Source organism: Drosophila bipectinata, chromosome XR, assembly GCF_030179905.1.
Source record: "Drosophila bipectinata strain 14024-0381.07 chromosome XR, DbipHiC1v2, whole genome shotgun sequence".
NCBI classification, from domain to species: Eukaryota; Metazoa; Arthropoda; class Insecta; order Diptera; family Drosophilidae; genus Drosophila; species Drosophila bipectinata.
The window spans coordinates 15,732,363-15,759,903 of NC_091735.1; the positions used below are offsets into that span (position 1 = coordinate 15,732,363).

The 27,541-nt window shown below is 38.0% G+C and overlaps 7 protein-coding genes across 11 annotated transcripts; 5 read left to right on the forward strand and 2 right to left on the reverse strand.

Annotated features, from left to right (window-relative positions):
* Positions 1–698: 698 nt before the first annotated feature.
* Positions 699–27,439, reverse strand: LOC108132406 (carboxypeptidase D). 5 transcript variants are annotated; one of them, XM_017251829.3, is made up of 10 exons: positions 27,338–27,439; positions 26,898–27,004; positions 5,499–5,812; positions 3,786–4,118; positions 3,541–3,728; positions 2,728–2,757; positions 2,297–2,592; positions 1,936–2,112; positions 1,786–1,878; positions 699–1,077 (listed from the first exon to the last, which is right to left on the reverse strand). In XM_017251829.3, the coding sequence occupies exons 3-10, from the start codon at positions 5,753–5,755 to the stop codon at positions 844–846; spliced, it is 1,608 nt and encodes a 535-aa protein (XP_017107318.1). In that variant the 5' UTR covers positions 5,756–5,812; positions 26,898–27,004; positions 27,338–27,439; the 3' UTR covers positions 699–843. The 5 variants fall into 5 exon arrangements, with proteins under 5 accessions (XP_017107318.1, XP_017107326.1, XP_070139269.1 ...); XM_017251845.3 differs by having other exon boundaries at positions 1,007–1,681; XM_017251837.3 differs by lacking the exon at positions 2,728–2,757.
* LOC108132440 (serine protease SP24D) lies at positions 6,922–7,988 on the forward strand. The gene is made up of 2 exons (XM_017251877.3): positions 6,922–7,182; positions 7,412–7,988. The coding sequence occupies exons 1-2, from the start codon at positions 6,965–6,967 to the stop codon at positions 7,950–7,952; spliced, it is 759 nt and encodes a 252-aa protein (XP_017107366.2). The 5' UTR covers positions 6,922–6,964; the 3' UTR covers positions 7,953–7,988.
* On the reverse strand, positions 10,672–11,804 carry LOC108132430 (serine protease SP24D). Its single transcript, XM_070276503.1, has 2 exons — positions 11,734–11,804; positions 10,672–11,218 (listed from the first exon to the last, which is right to left on the reverse strand). Exons 1-2 carry the CDS (start codon positions 11,802–11,804, stop codon positions 10,672–10,674), a joined length of 618 nt encoding a protein of 205 aa, XP_070132604.1.
* Positions 12,077–14,281, forward strand: LOC138925550 (trypsin alpha). The gene is made up of 2 exons (XM_070276314.1): positions 12,077–12,796; positions 13,613–14,281. Exons 1-2 carry the CDS (start codon positions 12,165–12,167, stop codon positions 14,178–14,180), a joined length of 1,200 nt encoding a protein of 399 aa, XP_070132415.1. The 5' UTR covers positions 12,077–12,164; the 3' UTR covers positions 14,181–14,281.
* sphe (spheroide) lies at positions 15,650–17,649 on the forward strand. The gene is made up of 2 exons (XM_017251888.3): positions 15,650–15,987; positions 17,008–17,649. Exons 1-2 carry the CDS (start codon positions 15,770–15,772, stop codon positions 17,534–17,536), a joined length of 747 nt encoding a protein of 248 aa, XP_017107377.3. The 5' UTR covers positions 15,650–15,769; the 3' UTR covers positions 17,537–17,649.
* On the forward strand, positions 18,674–20,159 carry LOC122322016 (serine protease SP24D). The gene is made up of 2 exons (XM_043213190.2): positions 18,674–18,959; positions 19,451–20,159. The coding sequence occupies exons 1-2, from the start codon at positions 18,715–18,717 to the stop codon at positions 19,977–19,979; spliced, it is 774 nt and encodes a 257-aa protein (XP_043069125.1). The 5' UTR covers positions 18,674–18,714; the 3' UTR covers positions 19,980–20,159.
* Positions 21,301–21,810, forward strand: LOC108132462 (high mobility group protein D-like). Its single transcript, XM_017251898.3, has one exon. It carries the CDS (start codon positions 21,368–21,370, stop codon positions 21,668–21,670), a length of 303 nt encoding a protein of 100 aa, XP_017107387.2. The 5' UTR covers positions 21,301–21,367; the 3' UTR covers positions 21,671–21,810.
* Positions 27,440–27,541: the final 102 nt, after the last annotated feature.

Below are 27,541 nucleotides of genomic sequence, written 5' to 3' on the forward strand. Positions count from 1 at the left end.
TTGCAAACTTTTGACCAAAACTATAGTACCCTTTGCAAGGGTATAAAAAGCATACTTAAAAAGCATATGGGGAATAGGATCATCTTCTAAATCAAAACTTTTCTGTTAAAGAAAAACCCAGCCACGTCATCTTTCTATTTTCCACTTAAATCTATTGCTTTATTATTGTTGTTATTCTATTATAGTTGAACAGTAGAAGCTCCAGCACCCCGTAATAGTAATATCTTCGCTGTTTAAAGAATGTTAATGACAAAGGAATTTGCCTAGACTTGAAAACTATTTGCAGGATTAAACTCAGGATCATAATTTCCCCCACCTTCTACAGAGCTGATAGAAGGCTAAATAAAAAAGTGCTTAAAAGTGCTTTCGTCCTATATCCTAGATATACTCTTGGGCAGGACAATTATGAATAGTCGAGCTCTTCTGGGGAGAGTCTGATTTATATTAGATCCTATAGTTGTCTTCAGGTCACCAGGTCACCGCCTTTGAGCTTTTTAATTTTCATTGCGTCCTTTGTAATGTCACTCCTGTTACGTGCAGGACATTTGAAAGGAGATATAAGTAGATCCCGACTACACTTTTGGCTAAGCCATTCACGATAATTCTGGTGACTAGAATAGCATCATATTTTGTGTTGAACGCACATCCCCAAAAGAAAATTCAGTTTTTATATAATTTATAGAATAGATTGCACTGGTTGAAGGCTTTATTCGAGGACCTTTCACGGCTATCCCCCTCCTCCGCCAAGCTCACAATAAATAATACGACGAAAGTTAAACATTAAATTCTATAAATCTTAAAAGTAGACAAAAAATCCTTAAATAAGACGTTATGTGTAGCTCCTTAGCCGAAAATGTTCGAGTAGAGGCTGTTCAATCCGTTGCTGATCGTGGAAAATATTCCATTGTCACTAGAGGCGGCGCCAGCATAGGGCGGCACAGGAGGGCGATAGTGCTGCGGCGTCTGGATGGGGCGGTACAGGCCCCCAGGACCCACTCCCACACCTCCCACTGCTCCTGCGCCCAGTCCACCGGGACCGATTCCGGCGGGACCCACTGCCCCGATGCCCTCAATGCGCTGCAAGTTCATTATAATATTTCAGTTTTTGGTTTTCCGATGTTTTGTGGATTTTTTTTGTTTTAGTATTAATATTATTTTACTATTAACAAGCAACACTTAAAATATAGAAGGTCACCATTCACCAGGAGTAGATTTCTTACAATTAACATTATGACGTTTCTTCCAACTCCAGTCTATAATCTTAAACAAACAATCTTTACTAAAAACAAATCAGTGAGGTAGGCAAAAATACAAAAAGAAGCAGATAAAAATATTACATTTTTTAAATTGATAACAAGCCCAGTTATTTAACTAAATAAAAATCCAAGCCTTTTTTTTAACCAATCTTTAAAGTAACACATCTTTAAACAGAATTCCCCACATTCTTCGAGTAGACTCAAAACTCTCGATTCGTATTCCCATTGGGTTAGTTGCTTAAGCACATCTATCTGTATTTACAAGACATCCGTCCAGCCGGGAGATTCTGGCGACGTCTGCTCTAATCGGAGGACAACTCCAACTTGTCACTGACACGACGCTTTAAAGTCGTGGTCTGAGTGGATGTGGAAGTGGGTACGGTTTTGGAGGCGGAAGTGGTTGCACCAGAGGCTGCCAGTAGGTACTGAAGTATTGAGATAATTGGCAGCAAGAGTTAAAGATAAAATAGAGTGGGTTAGCCGGCACCAAAGGAAAGGGTGATCCCGAATGTCAAAAGTGGTGACCTACCTTTGACGGCTGTAATGTAACATTGAGCAGAGTGGGATGTTGCTCCACAATCACGAATTCCACTTCACGAGGGGCAAAGCCTTCGGCGAAGACCTGGAATGACAATTTTGTATCACTATTTCCATTCAAGTATTTAATTTCTTTGCTTACCTCAACTTTGTAGTATCCGGGCAGAAGAATTCGCCAAAACTCTCCGTACTTGGTGGTCTGGAAACCCACGTCGCGACCCTTGATTTTGATGGAGGCCCTTTCAATGGGCATACCCGCCGGATCAAAAACGAATCCCTGGACCCCACGATGCGCTTCAGCCAGGAACTTGATCAGGGACTAAAAAAATATAAATTATTTAATAAATAAGAAAGCTCATAGCTAGTTAAGAGCCCCTATTAGGGTTCAATGTGGATTTGGAACAATTCATTTAAAGAACCAATGCATTGGTTGCATTGAACCAACCATTGCAATGCTTTTTTGGATTAAATGTCTATGTAAATTTTAAAAAATAATAACCCACCAGTTGATTGTCCTCCCAGTACTTTTTGAGTTCGTAGGCGGGTGGGAACTTGCAACAGGATATCTCCAGGGTGATCTCCATGCAGCCATACCAGACGTAGTTGTAGTCCTGCATTCCCCCAGTCAGTGGATACCAGGCAGCTCCGTTCGTAATGCCGTTCTCGAAGGCCGGAGTCGCCGACTTGCAGGCCACGCCGCGGGACATCTTAGCGTGGTTCCGGGCATAGACCAAGGACAGGTGCTTGAAGACGTCGTCGTCTGGGGTCAGGGAGGGCGCCGCCGAGTATGTCTGGAACACTGCGCCAAGGGGACATGTTTTGGCGGAAGCGCAGGGTCACGGGATTTCAAGGTAGCGAATAAAAATAAAAAAAAAGAAGCAAATTCAATTAGATGGATTGTGACTGAGAGGTTCGCAGGATTCGCAGGACTCACTCGCGCACAAGGCGGACGAACGGCAGATCCCTTTAAGCAGCCATATTGGTAGAAAAGTACAAAAGGAGCTTTATCAATCAGAACGGGGTGAGGGATTTAAGGGACACTTATTTATAGAACGCTTAAAATAACTACGTTATTAAGGTGAATATCAAAGATATTTATATATGTAATTAATAAAACTTGTAAGTTAGTTGGCTAAGTTGAATAAACCTCACGGCATCCAGTACTTCACATACTGCGTCTAACTTTTATCCAAGGGATAAAGTTTAAAAACCTAAAAGTTTTAAAGTATCTTTTTAATAAATTTTTGCAACTATAAAAAAATAATTTGCGAGCATTTTAAAATTAGAATTAAATCTTGATAAGTGAAATCAAAAACCATTTCTAATGACAAGCAAAGAAAAAAATACATTAGGAGGAGTAGAACATGGTCAACTATTGAAGGAAACTTTTATAATTTAAGATAATAACGATCAAATTAAAAAAGAAAGTTTAAAACCAATGGAATGACAATTCAATGTTCGAATATGAAATATGAATATGACATTAAATGGAGATAAAATATTTGAGATTATAAACCAGAAATAACCAGATTGCTATGGACTTTGTAAAGTTATTCTTCGATAAGAGGCTATGACGGCTATTTAGATAATCATAAGAAAATAATATGCGTCCTAACAAAGTTTTGGTTGCGAACCAACCGTATCTGTCGTATCTTTTATACAGATCGTATTTAAAAGATACGATTTCATTGAAAAAATTTAAAGAAAAACCCAGAGAAAGTTTGCACACACTTCTAAGACTACTTACTGGAGTTGGGGGTATTGTCGTAGGGATAACTGGCCACCAGAGCGCCTCCATGGAGACTGCCACTCAGGACGAATTGGATTTTGGAAATCCAATCCTTGACAGCATCCGTTTCGGGCTGACCGCGTTTATTGTTTTGCTTAAAATAGTCGGGAAAATTGCGATTCAAATCAAATCCACGGGCATTGTATCTAAAAAAACGTTAAAAAATTAACACACAAAATTTCAGTAAGCGGGCTCGAACCCACCTGCCCTGACCGCCATCGCAAGTGCCTTCCTTGGACACTGCGTAGCCATCCGGATTCATGGTGGGCAGGATGTGAATCCTTGTGTTGTCCAGCAGCCACTTCACATACTGATCGGTGTTATAGCTGGTCACGAAGTACTGGATGAGGTGGAGGAGCATCTCCCGGCCGACGGGCTCGTTTCCGTGGATATTTCCTACGTACTTCACATCCGGCTTCCCCACCATGTGCTCATAGGGCGATGAGCTGACCACCATCACCCACAAGTCTCTGCCCTGGATGGACTTGCCGATGGAGTACAAGGCCGTCAGGTTGGGATACCTGGCACTTGTGGCTCTATAAGAATAGTAAGGAAATCAATAAAATTAATTTACATACAAATCAACCATTTTCTTTCAAGCTTTGCTTTAAAAAAGAATTTTTATACCCTTGGGTATTATAATTTTGTCCAAAAGTGTGCAACGCGGTGAAGGAGACATCTCCGACCCTATAAAGTATGAGCATGTCCGTCTGTCTGTCCGTCTGTCTGTCCGTCTGTCTGTCTGTTTCTACGCGAACTAGTCTCTCAGTTTTAAAGCTATCGTCTGAAACTTTGCACACACCCTTCTTTCCTTTGCACGCAGTATATAAGTCGGAACGGATCCGGATCGGCCGACTATATCCTATAGCTGCCATATAACTGATTGATCGGAAATGGTATAACTTTGACGTTTTTAAAGTTAGAGAGTTCAAATTTGACATGAGAGCATTTTTTGGCAAAACATTACATGCCAAATTTCATAAGGATCGGCCGACTATATCCTATAGCTGCTATATAACTGAACGATCGGAAATGACCCAACTTTTGTGTTTTTGAAGATAGAAGTTTGGGACATTTTTAGGTTTGGTTTTTGTATTATAATAAATTGGGTTATATTATCATATTCTCATAAGGATCGGCCAACTATATCCAATGTTTGCGATATATATCCGGTTTTAACTGCAAGGGTATATCAACTTCGGCTCCGCCCGAAGTTAGCTTTGCTTTCTTGTTCCAAGTAAATTATTACATGATGCCGAAATCAGCAGTAATGAAGCGTTTTTGTTAATTAAGAAAAAGTTTCATTTCATTTTAAGCGATTATATCAATAATGTGTAGCATAACTACTGTATGAAATAACTACTGATTCTGAATTATGGCATTGGTAGATAGATACCAATTTCCTAAGATTTCCTAAGCAAATATAAAAATTAAGTTTTTGTTCTAAGCAAAAAGCCAAAAAATATATATATACCTATGCTATATGCATATTCAGAGGCCATTTTTCACTTACCATACAAATTTTCAAAAAAACAGTGTTTATTAAAAAAAACAAAAAATGAAAAAATATTATCCCAAAAGCTGTGCCGCTTAAATGCTTAAAATCCAGTGACTAAAGTTCTAAAATATTTAAAAATATCACAGACATCTAGGCCTAAAGAAATTGTTGGACAGCTTGACTTTCTGACAGATTTTGCTTCGGTAAACTCGAGGGATTTAAAAATAATACGTCTGTGTCGGAAAATGATTTAAAAATGTCTGGCGAAAAATTACTCTTGAATTTGTTTATATTTTTTTGTGTTTGGAAAATTTTGAATATGCGCTTTTCGAATGTTTTAAAGATTTTTTGAATGAACTTGGTTCGACTTGGATTTCTCAAAATATTAATGAGTTACAAAATTTCCATTTAAACTCACCTTAGAAACCTGGTGAGCTCCTCGTGGTCGTGGTAGACAAAGTCGAGGTGCTGGGCGTCCGGCATGTATGCCCTGGGCTCCGGCAGACCCTGATCCGGCTGAAGCTGCACCTGGAGGGAGTCGGAAGGTCCGACGGTCTTCCCGTGACACATTGGCGGAATGGTGGCTGGCAGCAGGAGGGCGAGGATCATCCAGAGCAGAGGGAGTGGCAGGAGCGGCAGGTGGCCGGCGGCAAGGTGAGATCTTCGCAAGATCATGGTCACTTTCAGTGGTCACTGGTTACTGGACGAGGCTCAGACTGCGAATGGAGAAGACTGGCGGAAAACAGACCATTTAAGCATTTTATTTTTATGTGGCTCGGCTCGGAATGGGAGCCAACTGGTTGTGTGGCTAAAAGCCTGGCCAAACAAATTGCCAACTCGGATCGAGATTGAGATCGAGATGAGCCCGAGCTACGTGCCTTGCAATCTGCAACCTGCAACCTGCAACTGCGATTGCGGCTGCGATCGTTGCCCCTGCCACTTGGTGGCATGCCTCAAACGTGTTCCCCGCCTCAAATTTCCCCCTGACACCATCCATATGTCCATCACCCGGCCAGAGTTCGTTGATACTAGGGTTCCACTGTCATAGCCTACGCAGACTATATTTCGCAAAATTATGTTGTCAAAAAGTGGGTATTTACGAAAATTTTGAAAACCCATATAATTAGATTGTAAAATGTTTCCAAATGGCTTTCAAGTGCAGCATCTATATATTTATATATTAAAATTGAGACACAAATATTTTGTATAGTTCCATAGGCATTATCAAACATTAAGAGATTTATTAAAATAAAACCTTTGAGCTCCATTGTCTCTATAAAAACTTAAATATTTAAATACCCAAAAACACAATTTAATTAATTTATATATTTCTCCCGAAGAAATATCCCATGGAGAAGTGAAAAACTGGGTTATTATACATATGTTTAGTCGAGTTTCAAGGCTACTGCTCTTAGCTCATTTCATGAATTAAAAAAAAAAAAACTAATTAAATCAAATTTTATTTTTAAAAGGAGATTGTAGTATTATAATATTTATTAGTAAGAAGTCAAGGCGCAAACTCAAAGACCTCAAAATTGGACAGAGACTGAGTTAAAGTATTATAAGTCTATGACATATAGATAGAAAATCTATAATCATTTTTCGCTAACCCCCCAGGTGACCACGATGTCCGTCCGTCCGTGCCTTCAAAATATTGATTCCCGGAAGATACCCGATCCCCATCGGCGCACCATCGTCCCGCCCCCCACCAACATTGCTTATCAAAAGGGGCAGGTGTATTTCGCTGTCACCGGATGGCACTATCTATTCGGCTATCAGCTGTCCGTTCCTTCGATTAGATATCCCCGAATCCGAGGGCCTATAAAAGCTCACGCGATGCCATAAAATTTAAGTTTTCAGTAAACAATCGAAATCAGAAAGGCCATGAAGCTGTCATTTGTTATTGGACTCGTCCTTGTTGCAGGATCTTGCGCGCTGCCTCAGGGCAGGATTGCCGGGGGCGAGGATGCCGTAGCCGGGCAGCTGCCCTACCAGGCCGCCCTCTCCGTAGGCGGAAGCTACAACTGCGGCGCCGTTGTGATTGCCAAGCGGTACGCCCTCACTGCTCTGACCTGCGTTTGCTCCGAGGGAAAGGACACAGCGTAAGTACAACAATTTTTTTTACAGAAATTAATTTCCCACAAAATTTTAAGACCACATTTAAAGGGATCATTCAAATATACAAAAGAGATCTGCTATTTAAGGGATCATAATAAGTGTTTATTTTATATTAAATCAAAGATACTTTATGGCATCTTAAGGTCATACACATTTAAAAATTCCGGTAATACTGCTTAAAATAAATAACACAAGTGCAACAACAATTTACAGATGGCCCCCCCAGCTTTTCGCGGTGACTGTCGGCTCCGTGGACCTCTACTCCGGCGGCAAGCAGGTCCGAGTGGCCGAGATCATCCTTAACCCGAACTACGTTACTCTGAAGTCCGGCCTGGCCCTGCTCCGCCTGGAGGAGGACCTGCCCTTCGGGGAGAACGTGGCTGCCATTCCCCTCGCCCGGGAGACCCCGCCCCAGGGCGCAAACATTGAGATCTCCGGATGGGGCAGGACCACCGAGTCGGAGGTGAACATGCACCGCACTCTTCAGATCGGAGAAGCCGAGGTGATGGCCCCCCGCGAATGCGCCCTGTCCAAGACGGAGGAAGAGCCCGTGGCGGAGAACGAACAGGTGCTGTGCCTGGGCCATGGACGTCGCCAGGGCATCTGCAGCGGCGACATTGGCGGCCCGGCCGTCTTCGAAGGCGAACTGGTCGGCTTGGGTGCCCAGATGCTCGGTGAGTGCGGTGGCATGCTCCCGGAGCGCTTCATTAGCATTCCCTCATACTACGACTGGATTCAGGAGCAGTTGCAATAAACACCTTTTGACTCAATAACTTGGCCAACAGCAAAAGTGACAGATTTTTTTTTTCTGGGAGTTGAAGTTTTGGCAACGGGAAAATTTTAAAAAGAAACTGATAACATTACAAGGCTATATAATACACGATACAACTCTATGTTCTTAAGGTCTTATTAGGAAACATTTCATATAAAAAAGGAAAAATTAAACAGACAATTAAATGCCAGAGAACAATAATCCTTTTATAACATAACTTTAACCATAAGCTTTAATTTTTTTTTTAAATTGGCTAATTTAATAAACTATGATTATTATAAAAGTTATAAAAGAAATAATATTTTTATCAATCAAAATTAATTATTTTCCTAAAAGTACTAAGATTTATCCAAAAAGAAAAAGGGAAAGTGTTGATTACCATAAAATAGTAGCATAGGCCAATATCAAAGGAATAAGCTAAATAAATTTACAAAATATCCCCAAAAACGAACTGCCTAAATTTCAGATACAAAAATTAGTGGTATACTTATAGGCATTGTTCTGAAAACTCGATGAGAATACTTATAAGAATTAGTAAAGAGTAAAAGCTAACATATAGCGCTCTAAAATTCCCGCTTCAAAGGAGGTACATATTTATTTCGCAAATCACTACAGGGAAACCATCACCCAATAAAATCTTTAAAAGGTAACCATTTTTCGCCATAAAAAATCCACTTCAATCAGATTTTGAAGAGCCCTTCGTTTACGATTAGAGCTGAAGGTCTTAAAAATAGCATTCATAAATGTCTTAAAGATTAATAGGTTTGTTTTAAAGTTGATTTTTAGAAGGAAAAAATATGTGAGTCACAAGTATGGTTAAAAATTTAGTTAAAGGCTTATAATATAAACGTATATAAGAATACCACTTATGTAATCAAAGAGTTCTTTAAATCATTTGAATATATATTATTTAATAATATTTATTAATTATATTATTTGATTGATCGAAAAGGTCAGAATCAGCAGACTATGTCCTTTAGCTCATATCAAAGATTATACAGTACATAGATGGGACATCTCATACAAAGAAAAATTTTCTATGGCGGGTTCCAGCCGTGGAACCCGCTGGAACGAGCGGGTTCCATTGCGCGGCAAGTTAAGTTTGAGAAATTTTTCGCGAGACAGCGAATGAGGAATAGCCGAGTGGTAGAGTGCTTGGCTGATGTGCAAAGTAAAATGAGTTCAAACCAGGCTCGGGACATCCATTTTTTTTAATTTTAAATCTATTTATATTATTGTTTTATTATTTTAATGTGTTTTCCTAAATTTATAATCCAATAAAAAAAAATACAAAATTGTAAAATCACCTTAACATCGTCTCAGTTCGTAGTGGAACCCGCTGTAAAAATGTCTATAAGTGCGGGTTCTACGGCATTTTGGTAGGCCTCGTCATGGAAGCCGCTCTCAAATGTTTTCATTTTTTCCGTCGTGGAACCCGCTGTATAATGAAAACATTTGAGAGCGGGTTCCACGACAAACGCCTGGCAGATGAGATAGGGAGAGAGAGAATTCTATTTTTAGATCGTAACATCTTTGGAACGATGAAAGTTTGAAACGATGTAATCGAACCAATGTAAGAGTAAAGAGATCAGAAATATCTTTTACTATCCTTACTCGTCAACTCTGTTTTTGGTATAGATTCTAGCGCCTCCTTTAACACCAATTTTAAGTATCATAAAATCAACTTCGAGGGTAGCCTAGATGGATAGTGCGCGATCCTTATTCATGGGGTCCTGACTTCATTAGCGGGCGGTTGTTTCAATTTTGATAAAGTTTTAGTTTTATGATTCTTTTTATATTTACTTTTATTTTATTATTTTTTTTTTTACTTTTAACTTTTACGTTATTATTATTATTTTTAATTGCATTCTATTATAATGGTTGTAAAAATAAGTGACGGACGTGTCGGATGACAAAATACCGGAAGGACTCCCTTGAAATTTTATTAGCCGTACATAATGAAGAATTAAACAATTTTACAATTGTAAAATTAAAGAAAAATATTACAATTAAAGAAAAAAAAATAATAATAATTATTAAAAAAAGAAAAAGTTCAAAGTCCTTACGAGGATTTGAACACATAAAAATTACACATAGAGTAGCTACTCTATGCATTACGCTACCATCCTGTCTCGATCCGCGGCGATCAAAATACTATTTGTTCTACCAACTACCACATCGGCGCATCGAAAACAGAAACGAGAAATCGAAATTGAAATTTGTAAGCCAAAACATTTTTACTCCGTCGTGCGAGCAGTCACACATACACACATAGGTTCACATTTTTGTTGACGGATACATGGAAAGAGTTCTAAAAATAGAATCGTATGCATGTGCGTTCCCCCCTCACCATCAAGCTCGACGCAAAAAGTTGACCGTTTTGGGCCCTGATGTCCCATCTATGTACTTTATAATCTTTGCTCATATATACATATGAGCCAAGAGACTTAGGTCACAGGCTTAGAATTTGTGCAAGTATTCTTCTATAAGAAACTAATCCCATTCAAGTAACACATTCCATAATGATCAGCCCACTATATCTGCTAGGCATTTTAAGAGAGCTTTTAGACAAGGGCACTCTAGGGTCTTTTCAAGAAATGTATCTTTCGTCATTTTATTTTGTTTGGTTTTGAACAATCCTTTTATAAATATTAATGTTTCCTAGTTCATCCATTTTCAGGGCGAGTATTTGAAATATTTTTTAAGCAGTATTTTCAGAAATCCACTCCAGGTGCTGGGTTATGTCTACATAACCATCGGGCTGGCCGGAACCACAGCCTCCGGCAAAGAAGGATGCAATGCCCACCAACTGGTTGTTGTAGACAGCCGGAGCTCCGGCATCACCGGAGCACAAGCCGGAGAAGTCAGTGTCGTCCGAGCTGGGCGAGAGGCAGAGCAGATCCTCCTGCTCCAAGTAGAGCTCCTTGTAGCACTCCTCCTGGCTCAAGCTCACCCGGGTGGCCACCTGGAGTGCGTGGCTGGGGGAGCCATCGATGACGGAGGAGCCCCACCCTGAGAAGGTCACCTGAGAGCCAGCCGGAGCCCGTTCCTGGGCCAGGGCAATGGGCTGTGTGTTCGCGTTCAGGGTAACGGGGGTCTGCAGCTGCAGAAGGGCCAGGTCGTTGGCTCCCGAGGAGCCCGAGCTGGAGTAGTCCTTGTGGATTATGATCTGAGAAAGAGGCACCAGCTGGCCACCCGCCAGGCGCTGGATGCTGCCGCAGCGGACGGTGTACGATCGAGGGGGATAGCTGCCGTGGGGAATTCCAAAAGGGTATTCAATACAAGGAGTCGAGGATTAAAGCTTATTTCTAAATGGTATCTCTTCATTGGATATTTGGCTTTAATTATAAATAAATTACAACTAATGTTTAGGTATTATTATCGAAAGATATTATATAATTATTTATAAATAATTTAATTATTTATTGAATTATTAAATAAATGAGTTATATTTCAAAGGCACAGAATATATTTAATTCGTATGTATTTGGGTCCATATTGAATATTGGTTCCAATTCTAAGTCGCAATACAAAAATTATAAAATATAATTATTTGAAACTTGCAAGTCAACTTTTTGCTTAAATAAAAAAAAAAAACAATTTTGTTTTGTTCAAAATTTTTTTTTTATTTTTTTTTTTTAAAGGGGTCTAAGTTTTTACTACTATAATATTAAAAGCCACTCGAACACTTTGAAATACTCTTGATATTCAGGTATTCGAGATAATACCGATTTAAATTTCACTTTTACCAAAATATTTATACCCGGTACTCATGGGCGTGGATAACAAGGCTATATTGGTTTTGAAACGATCAATCACAATAAACCTACACATATTTACCTATTAAAAATATATATATACCTAATAAAAATATGTTTTAATAAAATTCTCACACTATTAGAATTTTTTATGGTTGTTAAAATTATTTTTTTGCTACTCGAATATACCACGTGTGTAATTTTTTTAATTTAGTAGTATATTTATATAATGTATTTTCTAAAAGTTGTTTCGACTATGTAAACTTTACATTGTAAAGTGTCAGAAGTGCAAAAGTGAGATACCATTTGCAACAACTAGAACTAAGTACTTATAATATTTCGATATATATTCGTGTACCTTTGTAGTCCACCGCTTAGGCTGACGCAGTGGGCGGCAGTGAAGGCCCACTTGGCGTTGTAGAGGGCGCCGACGCAGATGTGCTGGCCGTTCCGGCGAACGGAGATGGTGTACGGGAGGGAGCCGACCTCCGCCGGGAGACGGGAGCTCTGGACCCCCAAGGTCACCAGGAGAACGAGCAGACAGACGGAAAGTGATCGAACCGGACCCATGCTCCCAGAAATTGGCACTAAGAGCTGCTCCTGCCCGACGATCGCCTTTATAGAGCCCAAAAGCATTTACGATTTTACGACGGTTAGCCATGGGTTAAGCAATCTAATCGTGGCTGTTCAACCCATAAATTGCCTTATCGCCCGGGCTATATCGGACTGTATATTCCGCCACCGATTAGATCACAAAGTTTGCTCTGTGGCGACCATCGATCGATGGTCAGTTTGCTCGTTCAGTTGCCAATCAATCGCCATGGCTGATCCACGTCCCCAGCTCACCCTGCTAATCCTCGGTCTGATTTGCGCCGGAGTCGCTCTGGTTCCGGAGACGGAGGCCCTGCCTCAGGGCCGGATTCTCGGTGGGGAGGACGCCATCCAGGGAGAGTTTCCCTGGTCCGTCTCTGTCCGATACCTGAAGACCCACGCCTGCTCCGGCAGCCTCATCTCAGACAGCTACATCCTCACCGCCGCCCACTGCCTCTCCGACGTGGGAACCACGCCGTAAGTACCATATATTATAAACATTTCTAATAGCGTATGCTTTCGGTAATAAAGAGTGTATTTTTATCTAAAGGTATAAATATATTCTTTGACGAAATAACTGCCTAAAAACGCTTTTTAAAAACTGAATAAAAAGTCCCAAATGTTTTTTATAAAGTCCTCAACAAAGGCACATTCTTTAAATTTTAAAAGCTTCTTAAAACGTATCTTATCTTTTTGTTTATTTTAATTCTATATGCATTTACCTATGCCAATAAGAGTAAAAAAAAACATGACACTAAATGTACATACATATTACTTTAGCACTTCAGTCAAAACGTGAACAGGGCTATTGTGTTTCATGAGACAACATTTTTTAAACAAAATAGTACATATGTAGAATAAATTTAGTAGATTATTTGTAATAAAAATACACTTGTTTTCTAATGGAATGTTAATTTAGATAATCCGTAATTTTTGAAGCAATTTATATAAAACACCTAACTTGAATTATATAAGAATTATATTTGTGCATACATACATATGTATATACCAAAGAATATATCATGTTTTGAATATATTTATATGTATGTCTCTTTAAGTTTAACGAAACTTATTTTTAAATGTCGTTTTAATTATTGAAAATATTTGAAAAAAAAGTGGCCTTTAGTAGCCACTTCGCGCTTGTCACCTACATAGACTACTGTCTTCAGTGATATTTATATTTCATATCAATAATTTTATTACATTAAAAATCCTTTAAATCCAGTGTTGATCTAAATGTCATCCTCATTTTTTTTTTAAATTTTTAATAAGCCACTACCCGTTTTTTTACAGTGTAAGTACCAGTGACGTGCAGGTGCGAGTTGGAAGCATCAATCAGTTTGCCGGAGGCAGCATCGTGTCTGTTAAGAGGATCCTGATCCACCCCTCCTACGGAAACTTCCTTAACGACATTTGCCTGATCGAACTGAACGAACCCGTGACCCTCAGCGACCGCATTGCACCCGTGACCTTGCCCACTGCCAGCGAGGGTGAGACCGAGGAGACTGAGGCCGAAGAGGAGGAGCTTCCCAATGGAACGCCGGTCTATGTGGCTGGGTGGGGCGAGCTCTCGGACGGATCCGCCGGCTACAAGCTCCAGAAGGCCAACTTCAATACGCTGAGTGCTCCGTACTGCGAGCTGGCTGCCGGATACGGATACAACACTACCGTGTGCCTGTCCCGTGCTGAGAAGGAGGGCATCTGCCGGGGAGATGCCGGAGCCGGTGTCATCGATGACCAGAAGATCCTGCGTGGCATTACCAGTTTCTTCTTTGGAGACTGCGGCAGCAAGTACCCAGACATATCCACCAGGGTCTCCTACTATCTGGACTGGATTTCCGCCAATACCGCCGAGGAGTGAAAAGTCGCCAGGATTACCCCCTTTTTTTTACACATTTTTTTTACTGTGCCTTAATAGTGTGCTTCCTCCTAAATAACAAAAAAATACCTTAAAAAATGTGACCAACGTTGTGTTTTTTCTTTCCCAAGCGGAATTTATGGCCCATCGTAAAAAAAAGGAATCTATATAACCAACAAGGCGCCAATCGGCGACCAAAGTTTATTAAACAGAGTTACGAAATAACCATCAAATTATTAGATAACGTTAGGATTATAGCAAGTAATGATCTAATAACAATTCCAATTTAAAACGAGGTCTGTTTCGGTAGATTTACAATTTGATTTATGGTTTTTGAAACGCCATTTAAGTTTATTATTCGCTTAGTGGACAGTATCAGCCTGGAAACCGATAGAGATCTTGGGAGAACCCCATAATCATATTAGGAAACCTATTATAACCCTCGCAAAATAAGCTAGGAGTGTTTATTGCTTCAATATGACTTATGACTTGGCTTATTCTTCTTAATCCAATTTTGCTTTGTGGGAAAATACCAGTATTTTTTTTTCTTTCCTTCTAAATAAAGTTGGTGAAGTAAAGACTGATATTTATATATTTATATTTAAAATAAGATAGATATATATATGAAGATATTTATATGGAACGTAAATAATAATTTTATTGAGATATTTGCGAGAGACAGTGAGATATTTAAATGAAAAACCATTGCGTATTCTAACTCGGAATCAACTTAAAAAATCGAGTCTTTTGATGATTATTTTCTAATTGAGAATCTAAAATTCATCACCAATAATACACTTTTTTTATGAAAGAACACAACTGCTAACTTAGCAGAAGTTAACTTAAGACAAAAAACAGTTCCTTAAAGTTCGGGAGAAGTACTTTTAAAAAATCTTACTTTTAACTATACTTTAAAATAACATAGTACTTTTAAAATAACAATAGTTGTTTCATAGGTTCAAGTTTTTCTTCTTAAACCAATTTTCAAAAATTTAATTAATTTATTTCTAGTTCTAAGAATAAGGCATTTGAGGCATACAAAAACATAATATTAATTAAAAAATAATCAACAGTTGTTGAAACTTCCATTTTAATAATTAAAAGTTATAATTTTGATTAAGATTCGTTGAAAGAAATTCCCGTATTTTTTGGAACCATCTGACTCATGCCATCCTTACTCATCCCTATCAAAATGGGCTTTATCTTTGGATCGCATTGTCTTGTCACGACAATAGATCAATAATAATCCCCACTCCCCTCCAGAACATCCTACTCTTACGGCTGCCTCGTGCAATTTTCTATTTATGTGCCAATTGATCGGTGAAATAACAAGTAAGCGGCATAAAAAATACAATAAAGTACGTAGCCCGTCCAATTCAGTTGGAAATGAAGATGATAAGATTAGATTTTGTTTAAGACCCAAAGCCGGAGATAAGACCTGGTCAAAAGGAGGAAAGGGAACAGTGGGGTTTTACTGAATACAGTTAGTTCTGACCACTTTAGAACTGTCGACCTACTACCGACGTTTATTCCCATTTTAACCGCCGCGGAGAACTGAAGTTTTTGGTCTTAAACTCGACATTTTTATTAAGATGCAGCACAAATCTTTGATTCTGGGAGTAATCACCTTGGCCCTAGTGGGCATGGCACAGGCGGGCGGTAGGATTTTGGGCGGAGAGGAGGCAGGGGCATATGACACGCCCTATGCCGCCTCACTGCGAGTGGACAACGCCCACACGTGCGGGGCATGTATCACGTCCACGAACACCCTTCTCACCGCCGCCCACTGTGTGCATCGCGACAATAAACTGTAAGTTTACATTTAATCAAATATTTGATAAAATACATATTTGCAATATTATTAAATTCAAAGAATATAACTTTCATGAGTTTTAGATTTTGGAAACTTAATTTTTCATATAATTATAAACAGTATAACTCAATGGTGAAGTTCGAACAAAATAAAAAATAAGAGAATTATAAAAAACTTTTAAAGATTCGAGTTGGAATATACACAAATATGTCTAATTCTTTTGTGCGATAAAATTCTTTCATATACAATTTTTGTTAGTAAAACATACAAAAGATAAATAAAAATCTGGCTTCGTAGTTAGTCGTCATTGAAAGATAAGGCTTTCGCCCAACATTTAGTCTAATTAACAATTTTATTTAGTTTTTATTAGTCAACATCAACAATGGAAAATTTCAAAATTAACTTTTGCTAAATGTATTTTCAATTTAAAGAAATTTGCTCTTAAAATTAGGTAATAGTTTCCAGTTTGATTTTATTTATGGACCTTTTATCAAGAATATTTGTGAAATATAAGACATAAGACATTAAAGTTATTTATTTATAAAATTATTTAAAATTGTATTGTTTTGTATTTCATTAAATTAAAGTATTGAATTAACTTAGAACCTTTTGAAAAATTCTTACTTCTTAATTTAACGAAATGGTTACTGTAAAACTATTTTTTTTAACTTTTAAAAAAAAAGTTTCTTTTAACCGAAATTTGGTTAAAATTTGCAAAATTAATTTTACAGACAAAAAGAAAGACATCTGCGAGTTATTTGATACCAGTCGATACTTAATGGCTTCTCTGTAAGTTACCAGATACTCCTGTCATCTATTATCCTTGTATATTTAGTAGTATCGTTTATCGTAGTAAAGTAGTAAAAATTTATAAGGCCATTGGCTTTCTTTATTAATAATGATTATGAGGAAATATTAAGAGTAAGAGAAATATCCTTCTTCATTTTTTGAGAAATAACTTTGCAGAAATAACTTTATCGGCATTTATACATCCTAATAATTTCTATCATATTAAAGATTGGACGCGAGCCGCCTGTCTGTCCGAGTGGGCACCACGAACCAGTACGCAGGCGGTAAGATTGCGCATGTGGAGTCAGTCACCGTCCACCCCAGCTACGACAACTTGGACAACAACCTGGCCATACTCAAACTGAGTGAACCCCTGACCTTCACCGAGCGAATCCAGGCCATCGAGGTGGCCGCCAGCGGGGAGGCCCTGCCTGAGGCGGGGTCTGAGGTCAGTGTAGCCGGGTGGGGTCGCACTGTCGAGGGCACCGCCTCCAACAAGATCCGGGACCTGGGTCTCCAAGTGGCCGAGGAGGCGGCCTGTCTGGACGCCTACAGCAGTCACGATAGCACCAGCTTCTGCCTGGCCCATGAACTCAAGGAGGGCACCTGCCACGGGGACGGCGGCAGCGGGGCGGTTCACCAAAACAAGCTGATTGGCGTCTGCAGCTTCGTGGTCGGCGCCTGCGGCTCCCGCTACCCGGACGTGTTCGTCCGCCTTTCGGCCTACTCCGAATGGATTCAAGAGCAGTTGGCCTAAACACTAAACTATTTATTTTTGTTAGCCGGTTTTGTTTTGTGAAATATGTAAATACAAGACAAATACATATATCTTAAGAAACATAAAAAATATATGTGTGTGTGTTACTATAATATTACTACTATTATTGGGGTCTTTATGAAAACTCAATAGCAACAACCACAATATATTTACTCAAATTAAAAAAAAAAATTGAAACTTATATTTTACCCACAACAAAATAATAATTTTTTCCACCCCTGAACTTCCAAACAGTCTTATTTAACTACCGTGACTCAATGAATCGACTGAGATAAGGATAAGGATCTGTGATGCGATTGCCACTGTGTTATAGTTATACTACCCTTTCGAAACAGTTAACGTAGTAATCACCTACTAAACACCGCCGCCATTAGTCTGAAACTCTCATTTATTTATGACCTCAATAGGGGAAAATGCCTTTATGGCATGAAATTCAAGATATCAGCCAAAGTTGTTTTTGGTGTTTGGAATTAATAATGGCCATTATATAAACTATTTATAGTACTTTTATATATATAAATTAAAAAAATAAAGTTAAAGTTTAATGTATAATCATTGTCCTTGTTCTGAGAGATTTAAAAAAGGAAGATAGTTTTGGAACAAAATAATAATTTTCATAACTATTTCCCGTACTTGCAGAGTTAGTGTATGTAATATGTATAGATACTCATTATGACGCCAATATACTCAATATTTTGATACATACATTTATAAAAAATAATAATATTATAATATCATACAATAAATAATTGGATCTTAAAATAGTGGTTCTAGGGATACATTAGTTTTCCATAAATTTTTATTATTTTCAAATCTTAATATTATTCTCATTTAATGTGTTTTTTTTTCAATATTTACTTAGTCTTTTTATCTCATTTTTGTAGTTAAAAACAAAACATTCTCTTTTTTAACCACATATGCTGACAATTTTTGTTTTGCCTCACAAAATCCATTTGCAATTAAGGTTGCTTCACTAGCCAAGACACAAAAAGCAACAAATTAAGGGAAATTAAGTTAAAGTTCGATAGCGCAGCATTGACTTTGACATGTCAGGGAACTAATGATGATGAGCCCCGATTTCGGGGATCTTAAATAAATAAAGCCCGCCAAGACCCTTGTCTAGCCAGAACTCTCAGAAAAGAGAAACCCAACAAGTCATGTATTTAATTGTTCGATCATTTTTCCTTCTCCTGTGCGTTGGCGGAATCCTGGCAAAGGGAAAGAAAAACGATACGGATATTGATATCGAGCCCCGTATTGTGGGCGGCACACGGGCCACATCCGGACAATTTCCGCATCAAATCGCACTCCGTAACCGAGGCAGCTTCATTTGTGGAGGATCCATCCTATCCAATAATTATGTCCTCACTGCCGCCCATTGCGTCAAGTCAGGTAATAATGTGTAAGTATACAATGTTCATACCCTGTACTCGTGGAATACGATGTAGCATACAGTGTATATATGGTAGTATGTAGGAGGATGTGAAATGTAAATGTTTAAAAATGTGATCTCATTTAAATGTGATCTCTTCCGATGCCATTAGTTTCGGTATTTTGTCTCTACGTTTTTTACTTACAAGAGAAAATAAAAAATCAATTAAAGAAATATTCATTCCAGGTACAGGGAGGAAGAGTAAAAATGTATGTAATGGGGAAAATTGACAATCATTCTAACTTAAAAGATCTGGTACAGTATCACACAGTGGCAAATTTTCATAGTGGCAGTTCTTTCCTTTTGCTGAATATATAGAGGACTGCTTAAAATCTATAAAAAAAAAAAATGCATTTTCAAAATACCTCTCCCTTTCTAGATATAAAAAGTAAATCTTAATTCAAGACAGTCGGTACAAGTAAAAGACATAACTGATTTTTTAAAATTTTCTAACCCCTTAGAACTCCAGCCAGTCAACTCGAAGTCCAGGCCGGAAGTCTAACCCTTAGTGACGGCGGAGTTCGCGTGAAAGTGGCCGCCGTTACAGTGAACCCCTCCTACAAGGGAAAGGGACACGACGTGGCTGTGCTTCGACTAGAGAAGAACCTCGACTTCAGCTCTCAGATTAAGGCCATCAAGTTGGCCACCAGCGATCCGCCCAACGATGCCACCGTTGAAATCTCCGGGTGGGGAAGGATTTCCCAGGGCGGGCCCATATCCAATAACTTACTGTATCTTCGCGTGAAGCACATATCGAGAGAGACCTGTCAGCGAAGGTATATGCGCGACTTGTACGACACGACCATGTGTCTGTTGCACGATTCCAAAAAGGGAGCTTGCAACGGGGACTCCGGCGGACCGGCCACCTACGAGGGGCAGCTGGTGGGCGTCGCCAGCTTCGTTATTGGTGGCTGTGCCAGGGCAGCCCCCGATGGCTATGAAAGGGTCTCCAAACTGAACCAATGGATCAGGGAAAATGCGCATTTGTAAATGGACAAGGAAAGGATCAAGAAAGGTTTAATTTGAAATTATTGATTTCAGTTTAAAACCCGAAAGATCACCCCGAGCAGGTCTTCGATTTTGTGTAATTTGGTGAAAAGAAACAGCTTAATTTAGGGATGTGGTATAGATCGTATTATAATCAAATAAAAGGTATATCATGAACATTTATTGTAAGTTTTTTATTGGCTTTTTATACCCTTGCAGGAAGTATTATAATTTTTGTCAAAAATGTGCAACGCAGTGAAGAAGACATCTCCGACCCTATAAAGTATATATATTCTTGATCAGGATCACCTCCTGAGTTGATATAAGCATGTCCGTCTGTCTGTTTCTACTAGTCTCTCAGTTTAAATGCTATCGACTTGAAATTTTGCACACACCCTTCTTTCCTTTGCACGCAGTATATAAGTTGGAACGGCCGGGATCGGCCGACTATATCCTATAGCTGCCATGTAAATGATTGATCATATAGCTTCCATATAACTTAACGATCGGAAACGGTATTTGGTATATAAAATACAAACTTTGGTATTTTTGAAGATAGAAGCTCGGAACTTTCTTTTAGATTTTGTATTGTAATAAATTGGTTTTATTTTGATATTCTCATAAGGATCGGCCAACTATATCCGATGTTTGGATAAATATTTAATCTTAACCGCAAGGGTATATCGCTTCGGCTCCGTTCGAAGTTAGCATTCCTTTGTTGTTTTGTTTCTGTTAGTAACTTATAAGTTTTTTTAAGGGTATTACACAGTCGATAATTAAATAGAATAGACGATGCTATTGATTTTAAAACTTTTTTAAGTTATAACCTTTTTTTTAACGTTTATGCTACTCAATTGGCAGCTTATACTAATCGGTTTTTATGTTATAACCTTGGCCCTGTAACTTTTCCCAAAAGTATGCAACTAAAATAAGGAGTTTTCCCCAAATCTATGAGGTATAAGAAGATATAATAGATTTGAATAGATCTATATGAAGATATAAGAATCTTAATCTTATATTCTTGTTAAAGATCATCTATGGAATAGATATACACATTTTATGTTCTTTAAATTTTTTACATGTCCAGGTTTAATTTTGTATACTATAGATAACATATTTTTTTTTAATATTATATACATATTATATAATATATTTATTATTTTACATCTTATAGGCTATATTATTGTCTGAATAGCGGGTATGGGGCACTATCATATAATACTTGTAAGCAACGGTGCCGTAACTTTCGTGTTTCAGGAAATATAACTGAAATCAGTAGACTATATTCTATAATTGTCAAACGACTGAGAAAAGTATTCTTGGGAAAATCAGTACTAACTTCAAACTCACATGAGAAGCTCGAAATATTTAACAAGAAAAAACAAACTGAAATGGCCGAAAGACCGAAACGCCCACTTTCCTCCTACATGCTGTGGCTCAGCAGTATCCGTGAGTCCATAAAAAAAGATAACCCCGGGATCAAAGTAACCGAAGTGACTAGGAAGGCAGGTGAATTATGGCGTTCAATGACGGACAAGTCGGAATGGGAGGCCAAGGCTGCCAAGGCCAAGGAGGACTACGTTTGCGCCATGATGGAGTACATGGCCAATGGTGGCAACAGTGCTGGGGACCAGATAAATAAGCGTCGTTCAAAAGCAGAAAGAACGACTCTCACGCAGAAAGGGATAATGTGACAAGTAAGAAGTAAACGAGCGGGTAGGCGTAGCACCACCATCTTCAGTGACACGCACAGTATCCCCACAAGAAACACTAACATCGAAAAGCTTCAAACAAACATACAATCTTGTATACAATGTTGTAAGCGATAATATATTTCCATTGAATAAAAGCTTTAAAAAAAGAAAAAAAAAAAAGCAAAAAATAACTATCAGTTGTGCCACAAAAAACACTTCCACTCAATTTCGTTTCCATTTCACTTTAGGCATGATACAATTATATAATTGTATCATGACTTTAGGATGCCATACATGCCTATATTGAGTTATTTCAAACACACCGACAATCTTGCTAGTGTTTTGCCTAAAATCAGTAATGAAACCGCACTTTTACGTGAAAAGTTCGGTTGATATACACATAAGTGTTGAATTTGGGATTAAATTGCGTTAATAAATTAAAACATTTCGTGGACTTGGTAAATTGTAGATTTTTTTTAATCACAAGAGAAATAACAGGCCTCTTATACAGTAGGCCAAATCGCTACAAAGCTTTAAAGCTGAGTTTGATTTGCAGTGATGCCATTTTTCCCGATTTTGAAGTTCCAATTATTTATAACCCTATTATTAGGCATTCAAATTTGCTTTGGATTGCGGCTTAATCCATGATTTTTCACTACTAATTATTAAAAATTCATAAAAATTATAAAAAATTTTGGTTATTGGCATGCAAGTTTTTCCACTTACACCCGAGGTGGATTTATTTAGAGTGGTTTCATATAACAATCTGGTCTATGTTTGCAACAAAAATAAAGTCATTTTTTTTGCTCACAGTTAAGGTAACAATTTATTTAGAACATTTACATATATGTTGAACAACTTTCGCTTTACAAATCTGGATGAAGTCGGACTAAAGTAGTCGGTAGGGGCCTATTCTAGGGGAATACGAAATTTCTCTGCCCGTGCTCTGCCACACACACAGCCTACTTTCTGCTATTTGTTACTAATATTAATCCATTTAAATAATATAAATGTATTGACTGCCGACCACTGAACATAAATTGAACTGAAATTTAACAAAATATCAATAATGACACTATTTGAGTTATTTTATCATGGATTTTACATCTGCATACGCATCCATGTACACCCATATTTTGCCTCGAATACACATATTCGGTAGCAAGCTGAAGTGATCTTTAACTTAAACCTAAAGGTATTAGTTTAACCTATTTAAGTTTCCTATTTGCATACCTCGTCCAAGTTGGTATCTTATGCAATGTTTTTATTACAATCTATGTATTTATGTCAAAGGTATCATTAGTTTCTCTATTGTTCCACTGCGTGGATCTTTAATTTTACTTGCAGCAAAAATTGACAAAAGGGCTCTATTTACACACAGTAATGGTAAAAGTTTGTTTAAAAGTTTGTGTGGGTAATCCCTTTTACGTTATAAAGCACTGGTTGATGTTCACTAGACAAGACTGCCCTATAGTTCTTTTATAATGGCTATAACTGCCGTGTTTATTGAATTGAGACATTATGAGCAAAATTACAAGAACCTAAGGATCGGGCATGTAGAATAGCTCATATTACTTCAAGGCTTTTAAGTCAAAGGTAAGCTTTCCATAACTCGTGTGACATTACAAAGTAACCTCGAAAACGTTGTGGAAAATTTTCCATTAAAACCAAATGGCCTGGTATTGTTCCGCTTTTTGGGCCATCTTCCCCGGCCGGATTTGTCAACTGATTTTGCGCTTTGTGGGCCATCTCTCTGACTCATTTGCGGGGCAACGAGATGTAACCGCCCATTTAGAACGGAGAACTCTATCCGGCCGGGCGTTTTTGGCGGATTATCAGAGCGAGACATGGTATGGTAAATGTTGACTGACGCCCACTTTTCCCACCTTCGGCCGAGTGAAAGTGAAAATGAAAAGCAGCCCAGGTAACAGCTCTTTTAACTCTTTCTGTGTATTATTGCTCGGTAATTTTCCGCTTTTATTTTACTTTTCGAGGCACTCTGCGTTTAATGACTTTGTTTTGGTTTTCGTTTAACTTGTCTGGGTCCAGCTTGTCTCGCTTTTTTCTCTTTCTTTCAATTTTAATTTTTTTTTTTTATTATGGTTTTTCTTCATTTCGAGAGTTTCAATTTTTCAGTTTTTTATGCGCTCTCTTTTGGGCGCAATTATCGGATCGCTGGGGATCGTGGCATGCCTCAGACGCAAGTTTATTTATTTTTTCATTCCCCACACTGGCATTTGCAGAGTGGCACGTTTTGTCAGCTTGTCCACCCATACATCCGTCAATCCGCTCCGTCGAGTGTGAAGTGCCCCTCGAAATGCAATTCACAAAGTCATCGAACCTTTTTTTATACTTTTTAGTATCGAGACCAAAAGCAAAGCCGAAGAATTTGGTTATGCTTGTTCTTCCACTCAGAAATTCTTCGTGAGTATAATACATTTTGGGGAATTTTGGGCTGGGCCTTATGGCTTTCGTTTCTGCATACCCTTTGGTGTACTTGGCACTTTTTCAAAATTCATTTGTACCAAATTGGTCTGATACCTAGATTCCGTAAAGGATTGGTATATCCTATACTATAAGATATAGGATTGGTACTATATCAGATATACATATGTATGAATACCCTATCTAAAAATCTATAAAAAAAATCTATGGAAAAAAAGTTAAAGGGGGAATTCAATACCATTTTTTAAAATTTTTTAGCATCATTCATTTAATTTCTCCAAGCTTTGCAGTATAGTTTGAAAATTATTCGCATATTTCAATCGGTTATTCAAAAAGGGACCACATTTAACCTAAAGCTTTTTACAAAAAGTATACATATATACAATATCCTACATAAGTATTTATGTATTTATTAAAATACATAATTATAAACAATATATAATTATATTAAATACACACATGCACAATACATAATGCATTAAATTTTCTGAAATTTGGATTTCTTTTAAATAACCAAATTAATTTATAATTTTGGTTTTTAGTTCATATAATTTGTATAAATTTGAAATTAAATTACACAGAATTCATATTTATTCATGGAAATTTTTAAAAACAAGAGTAATCTTAATTGAATCTTTGAAGCATTCTCAAATCCTTTAAATTTAAGTTAAAATGAAAAAAATGACGTTAACGCGCCAAAAACATCTTTTCTCCATCAGATAATCAATTATTTTGTCAGCTCATACTTTTTTTTTTGAAATTGCATATTTATGAGCATACACCTCGCTATCAATTCAGGTTCATTTAGCAATCAATTTATATCTTTTCACCCAAATCGTTTACGGTAATTTACAACTCTTTCGTTTAAGGCCTGAGCTTTTAGCCACAAACTCGTTTTCAAGCGTGGACATCCCACAAGTCAGACGCTTACAAACTAATCATTCATTTAACTGATTCGCACTTGCAAGCCGTGCAACTCGTTTGCCACACTGAGCAAAATAGTCCACGCAGACTTCTTTCTGAAAATAAAAGTATGCAGCTGCTTTCACTGCCAAACTTTGGGGAGCCTTTGGCCAAATTTGGACAATACAATATTTTTATTATATTAATAATAAATTCATAATATGTATTATAATTTTTATTGACATTCAGAATTTTTTAGTTCTAAGTTTAGTCCTTAGAAAAATTCGATCCTTAGTTCTCAAACTATAAACTAAAAACTTCTTGTAAAATCTTCTCTAAATTTTAAATATACACATTTTTATTTTAATTTTTAAACAAATAATTATAAGTTTTCTGAATGAATTCCAACTTTAAAAAAATTCAACGAATTTTGTAAAATTTTATTCTGCTAATTATAATCTCCCCACAAATACAAGAACCACAAAGAAAATTTCAAAATGTTTTTTTGTGCCCTGGACGATACGAAATCAAGTGTCTCAATTTCTCCAATGAACAAACGCGAACCACCCAATTACCAAACCACTGAACCACTTTGGGTGTACCAGTTCCAAGAATTAACTGCATTTAAAAATAAAAAAAAGGCAACTTAAATTCAAAATCGAGACATGTCGAGGCAAACAAATTTCTTTCAATTTTGGCCTCAGTTTGGTTTTTGGTTTTGATTTTTTTGATTAGCATGGAAAGTAAACGGGCCAGTGGCTAGTGGCTGGTGGCCAGTCGGCGAGTGTAAGTGGCTTTAATGGTCACAGCAATGCTAACGGGTTTCCCCCGAATCCGAGACTCCAACTTAAAGTCCATCACTCCATTACCAACTTGATGGTCAAGTCCCAGACCAACTCCATGACCAAGTCCGAGTCCAAGTTTAAATCCGGGCGCGGAGAAAAGTGGCCAAGAGATTGGAGCAGGCCAGTTAACCCACTAACCTTGTTACCAACGCTCTCATTGAAAGTAGCCAACAGCCACTGGCTTAAGCCGCCCCGCCTCGCCCCACACCGCCACTGTCAAGTTCAATGCTAAAAGCCTGGCCAAAAAGGGGAGACACACACTCGCGGGCACTTGTCGCTTGATGTTTTGATTAAAAAAGCCTCGCATACATTTTTAAGTAATCGTAGTAGTTCAATGATTTTATGATTTATAGCATTAAGAAAAATCTAATAAATCCTAAATATGAAAATGAAAATAAATATTTCCAACATAAAATGTTTATATTTTAGTATTCAACAGTATAATATATAGCAACAATCCTGTTTAAAAACTGTCCTTTTTGAATAATTCAAGAATAATGAATAATTAAAGAAAATAAAAATGAATATATATAAAGAATATATTTTTTTTTATGTGAAGTTTTTCAAATGAAATATAAACTATAACGTAAAAGCTAATATTAGAGATCCCATGAAATAAGGTGAAAGCTACATGCTCTTGGCCGCGACTGTGCTTCAGGACGTGCGTGCAGCGAAGGTCAAAGGAGGGGGCGACATGCGCACTGGGTTAGTGAGCCAAACTACTGGGGATGGAGGCCTCGAGCCTCGGCTCCCAGTTGGAGGTTGGGGCTCTGGAAGGGATATGGTTTGGGGGCTCGAGGGTTTGGGGATGTTTATATAACAACAAAGCGAGTGCAACCCTGCCGACGACGACGCGGACGTCGGTGTTCGCCTGCAATGACCTTCACCTTGGCACTGGCACTGAGGATAAGCAAGAGGAAGAGCCAGCCAAGGCCGACCTGCACCACCCACACCAGCCACCCGTGGGCCATTCGCTGGCCTTGATCTTCAACTTTCCCACGTCTGAGTGAAAAGGTGTTGGGCTCATTATTTACCTGAATCTCTTGCGATTTCCTGTTTTCTTCTCACTTGACAATTTCTTAATATTGTTTTTGCTTTGGCTTTGGTTTTTGTTGATTTTTTTGTTGTTGTTGTTGCTTTTCTGCAATGGGAAATTTGCATAAAATATTCAATCGACTTTCATTGTTCCAGGCGGTTGACGTTGCCTGCTGCCGTTGCCGGGCTTCAATTTCTTTATTTCACACACTACAAAAAAATAAATACAAAAATAAGAATAAACAAATAAAAAACAAACAGAAAGCCAAATTATTTTTTTTTTATTATTTTAGGAGGTTATAGTTTCTCTTTACGCCTACACTGGCGCCTAAACTATCACTGAACAAAAAAACTTCACACAACACTGGAACATTATTTTTGACGGGGACTGAGAGGTCTCAGAAGTGTCCATTGTTTCTTGACTTCGTACCGGACTTACACTTTATCTAGGCCTATTTCAGACCAATGTCCCCAAAAAATAAAAAAACCCAACAGTTCTCTGGAAAGCTAAAGAGCAAGTTTTCAAAACGCGTCCGAATGCGAGCGCCGTTAAAGTTCGACTGAATCCGAATCCGAAGTCTCGAACTAAAACTGAATCTGAGTCTGAGAATGAGTGTGAGTGCGAGTTGGCCCAATGCACATT

Bases quoted from the DNA above. Each gene is read 5' to 3' on its own strand.
- LOC122322016 (XM_043213190.2), top strand. From the start codon at position 18,715: ATGTATTTAATTGTTCGATCATTTTTCCTTCTCCTGTGCGTTGGCGGA. The intron at 18,960-19,450 runs GTAAGTATACAA...CTAACCCCTTAG, and splicing joins GTCAAGTCAGGTAATAATGT to AACTCCAGCCAGTCAACTCG.
- sphe (XM_017251888.3), top strand. From the start codon at position 15,770: ATGCAGCACAAATCTTTGATTCTGGGAGTAATCACCTTGGCCCTAGTG. The intron at 15,988-17,007 runs GTAAGTTTACAT...ATCATATTAAAG, and splicing joins GTGCATCGCGACAATAAACT to ATTGGACGCGAGCCGCCTGT.
- LOC108132430 (XM_070276503.1), bottom strand. From the start codon at position 11,804: ATGTGTAGGTTTATTGTGATTGATCGTTTCAAAACCAATATAGCCTTG. The intron at 11,219-11,733 runs GTATAAATATTT...TCCCCACGGCAG, and splicing joins TCCACGCCCATGAGTACCGG to CTATCCCCCTCGATCGTACA.
- LOC108132406 (XM_017251829.3), bottom strand. From the start codon at position 5,755: ATGATCTTGCGAAGATCTCACCTTGCCGCCGGCCACCTGCCGCTCCTG. The intron at 2,758-3,540 runs GTAAGTAGTCTT...GGCTGCTTAAAG, and splicing joins CGACAATACCCCCAACTCCA to GGATCTGCCGTTCGTCCGCC. The intron at 2,593-2,727 runs GTGAGTCCTGCG...CCCTTGGCGCAG, and splicing joins TTCGTCCGCCTTGTGCGCGA to TGTTCCAGACATACTCGGCG.
- LOC108132462 (XM_017251898.3), top strand. From the start codon at position 21,368: ATGGCCGAAAGACCGAAACGCCCACTTTCCTCCTACATGCTGTGGCTC.
- LOC138925550 (XM_070276314.1), top strand. From the start codon at position 12,165: ATGTGCTGGCCGTTCCGGCGAACGGAGATGGTGTACGGGAGGGAGCCG. The intron at 12,797-13,612 runs GTAAGTACCATA...GTTTTTTTACAG, and splicing joins TCCGACGTGGGAACCACGCC to TGTAAGTACCAGTGACGTGC.
- LOC108132440 (XM_017251877.3), top strand. From the start codon at position 6,965: ATGAAGCTGTCATTTGTTATTGGACTCGTCCTTGTTGCAGGATCTTGC. The intron at 7,183-7,411 runs GTAAGTACAACA...AACAATTTACAG, and splicing joins TCCGAGGGAAAGGACACAGC to ATGGCCCCCCCAGCTTTTCG.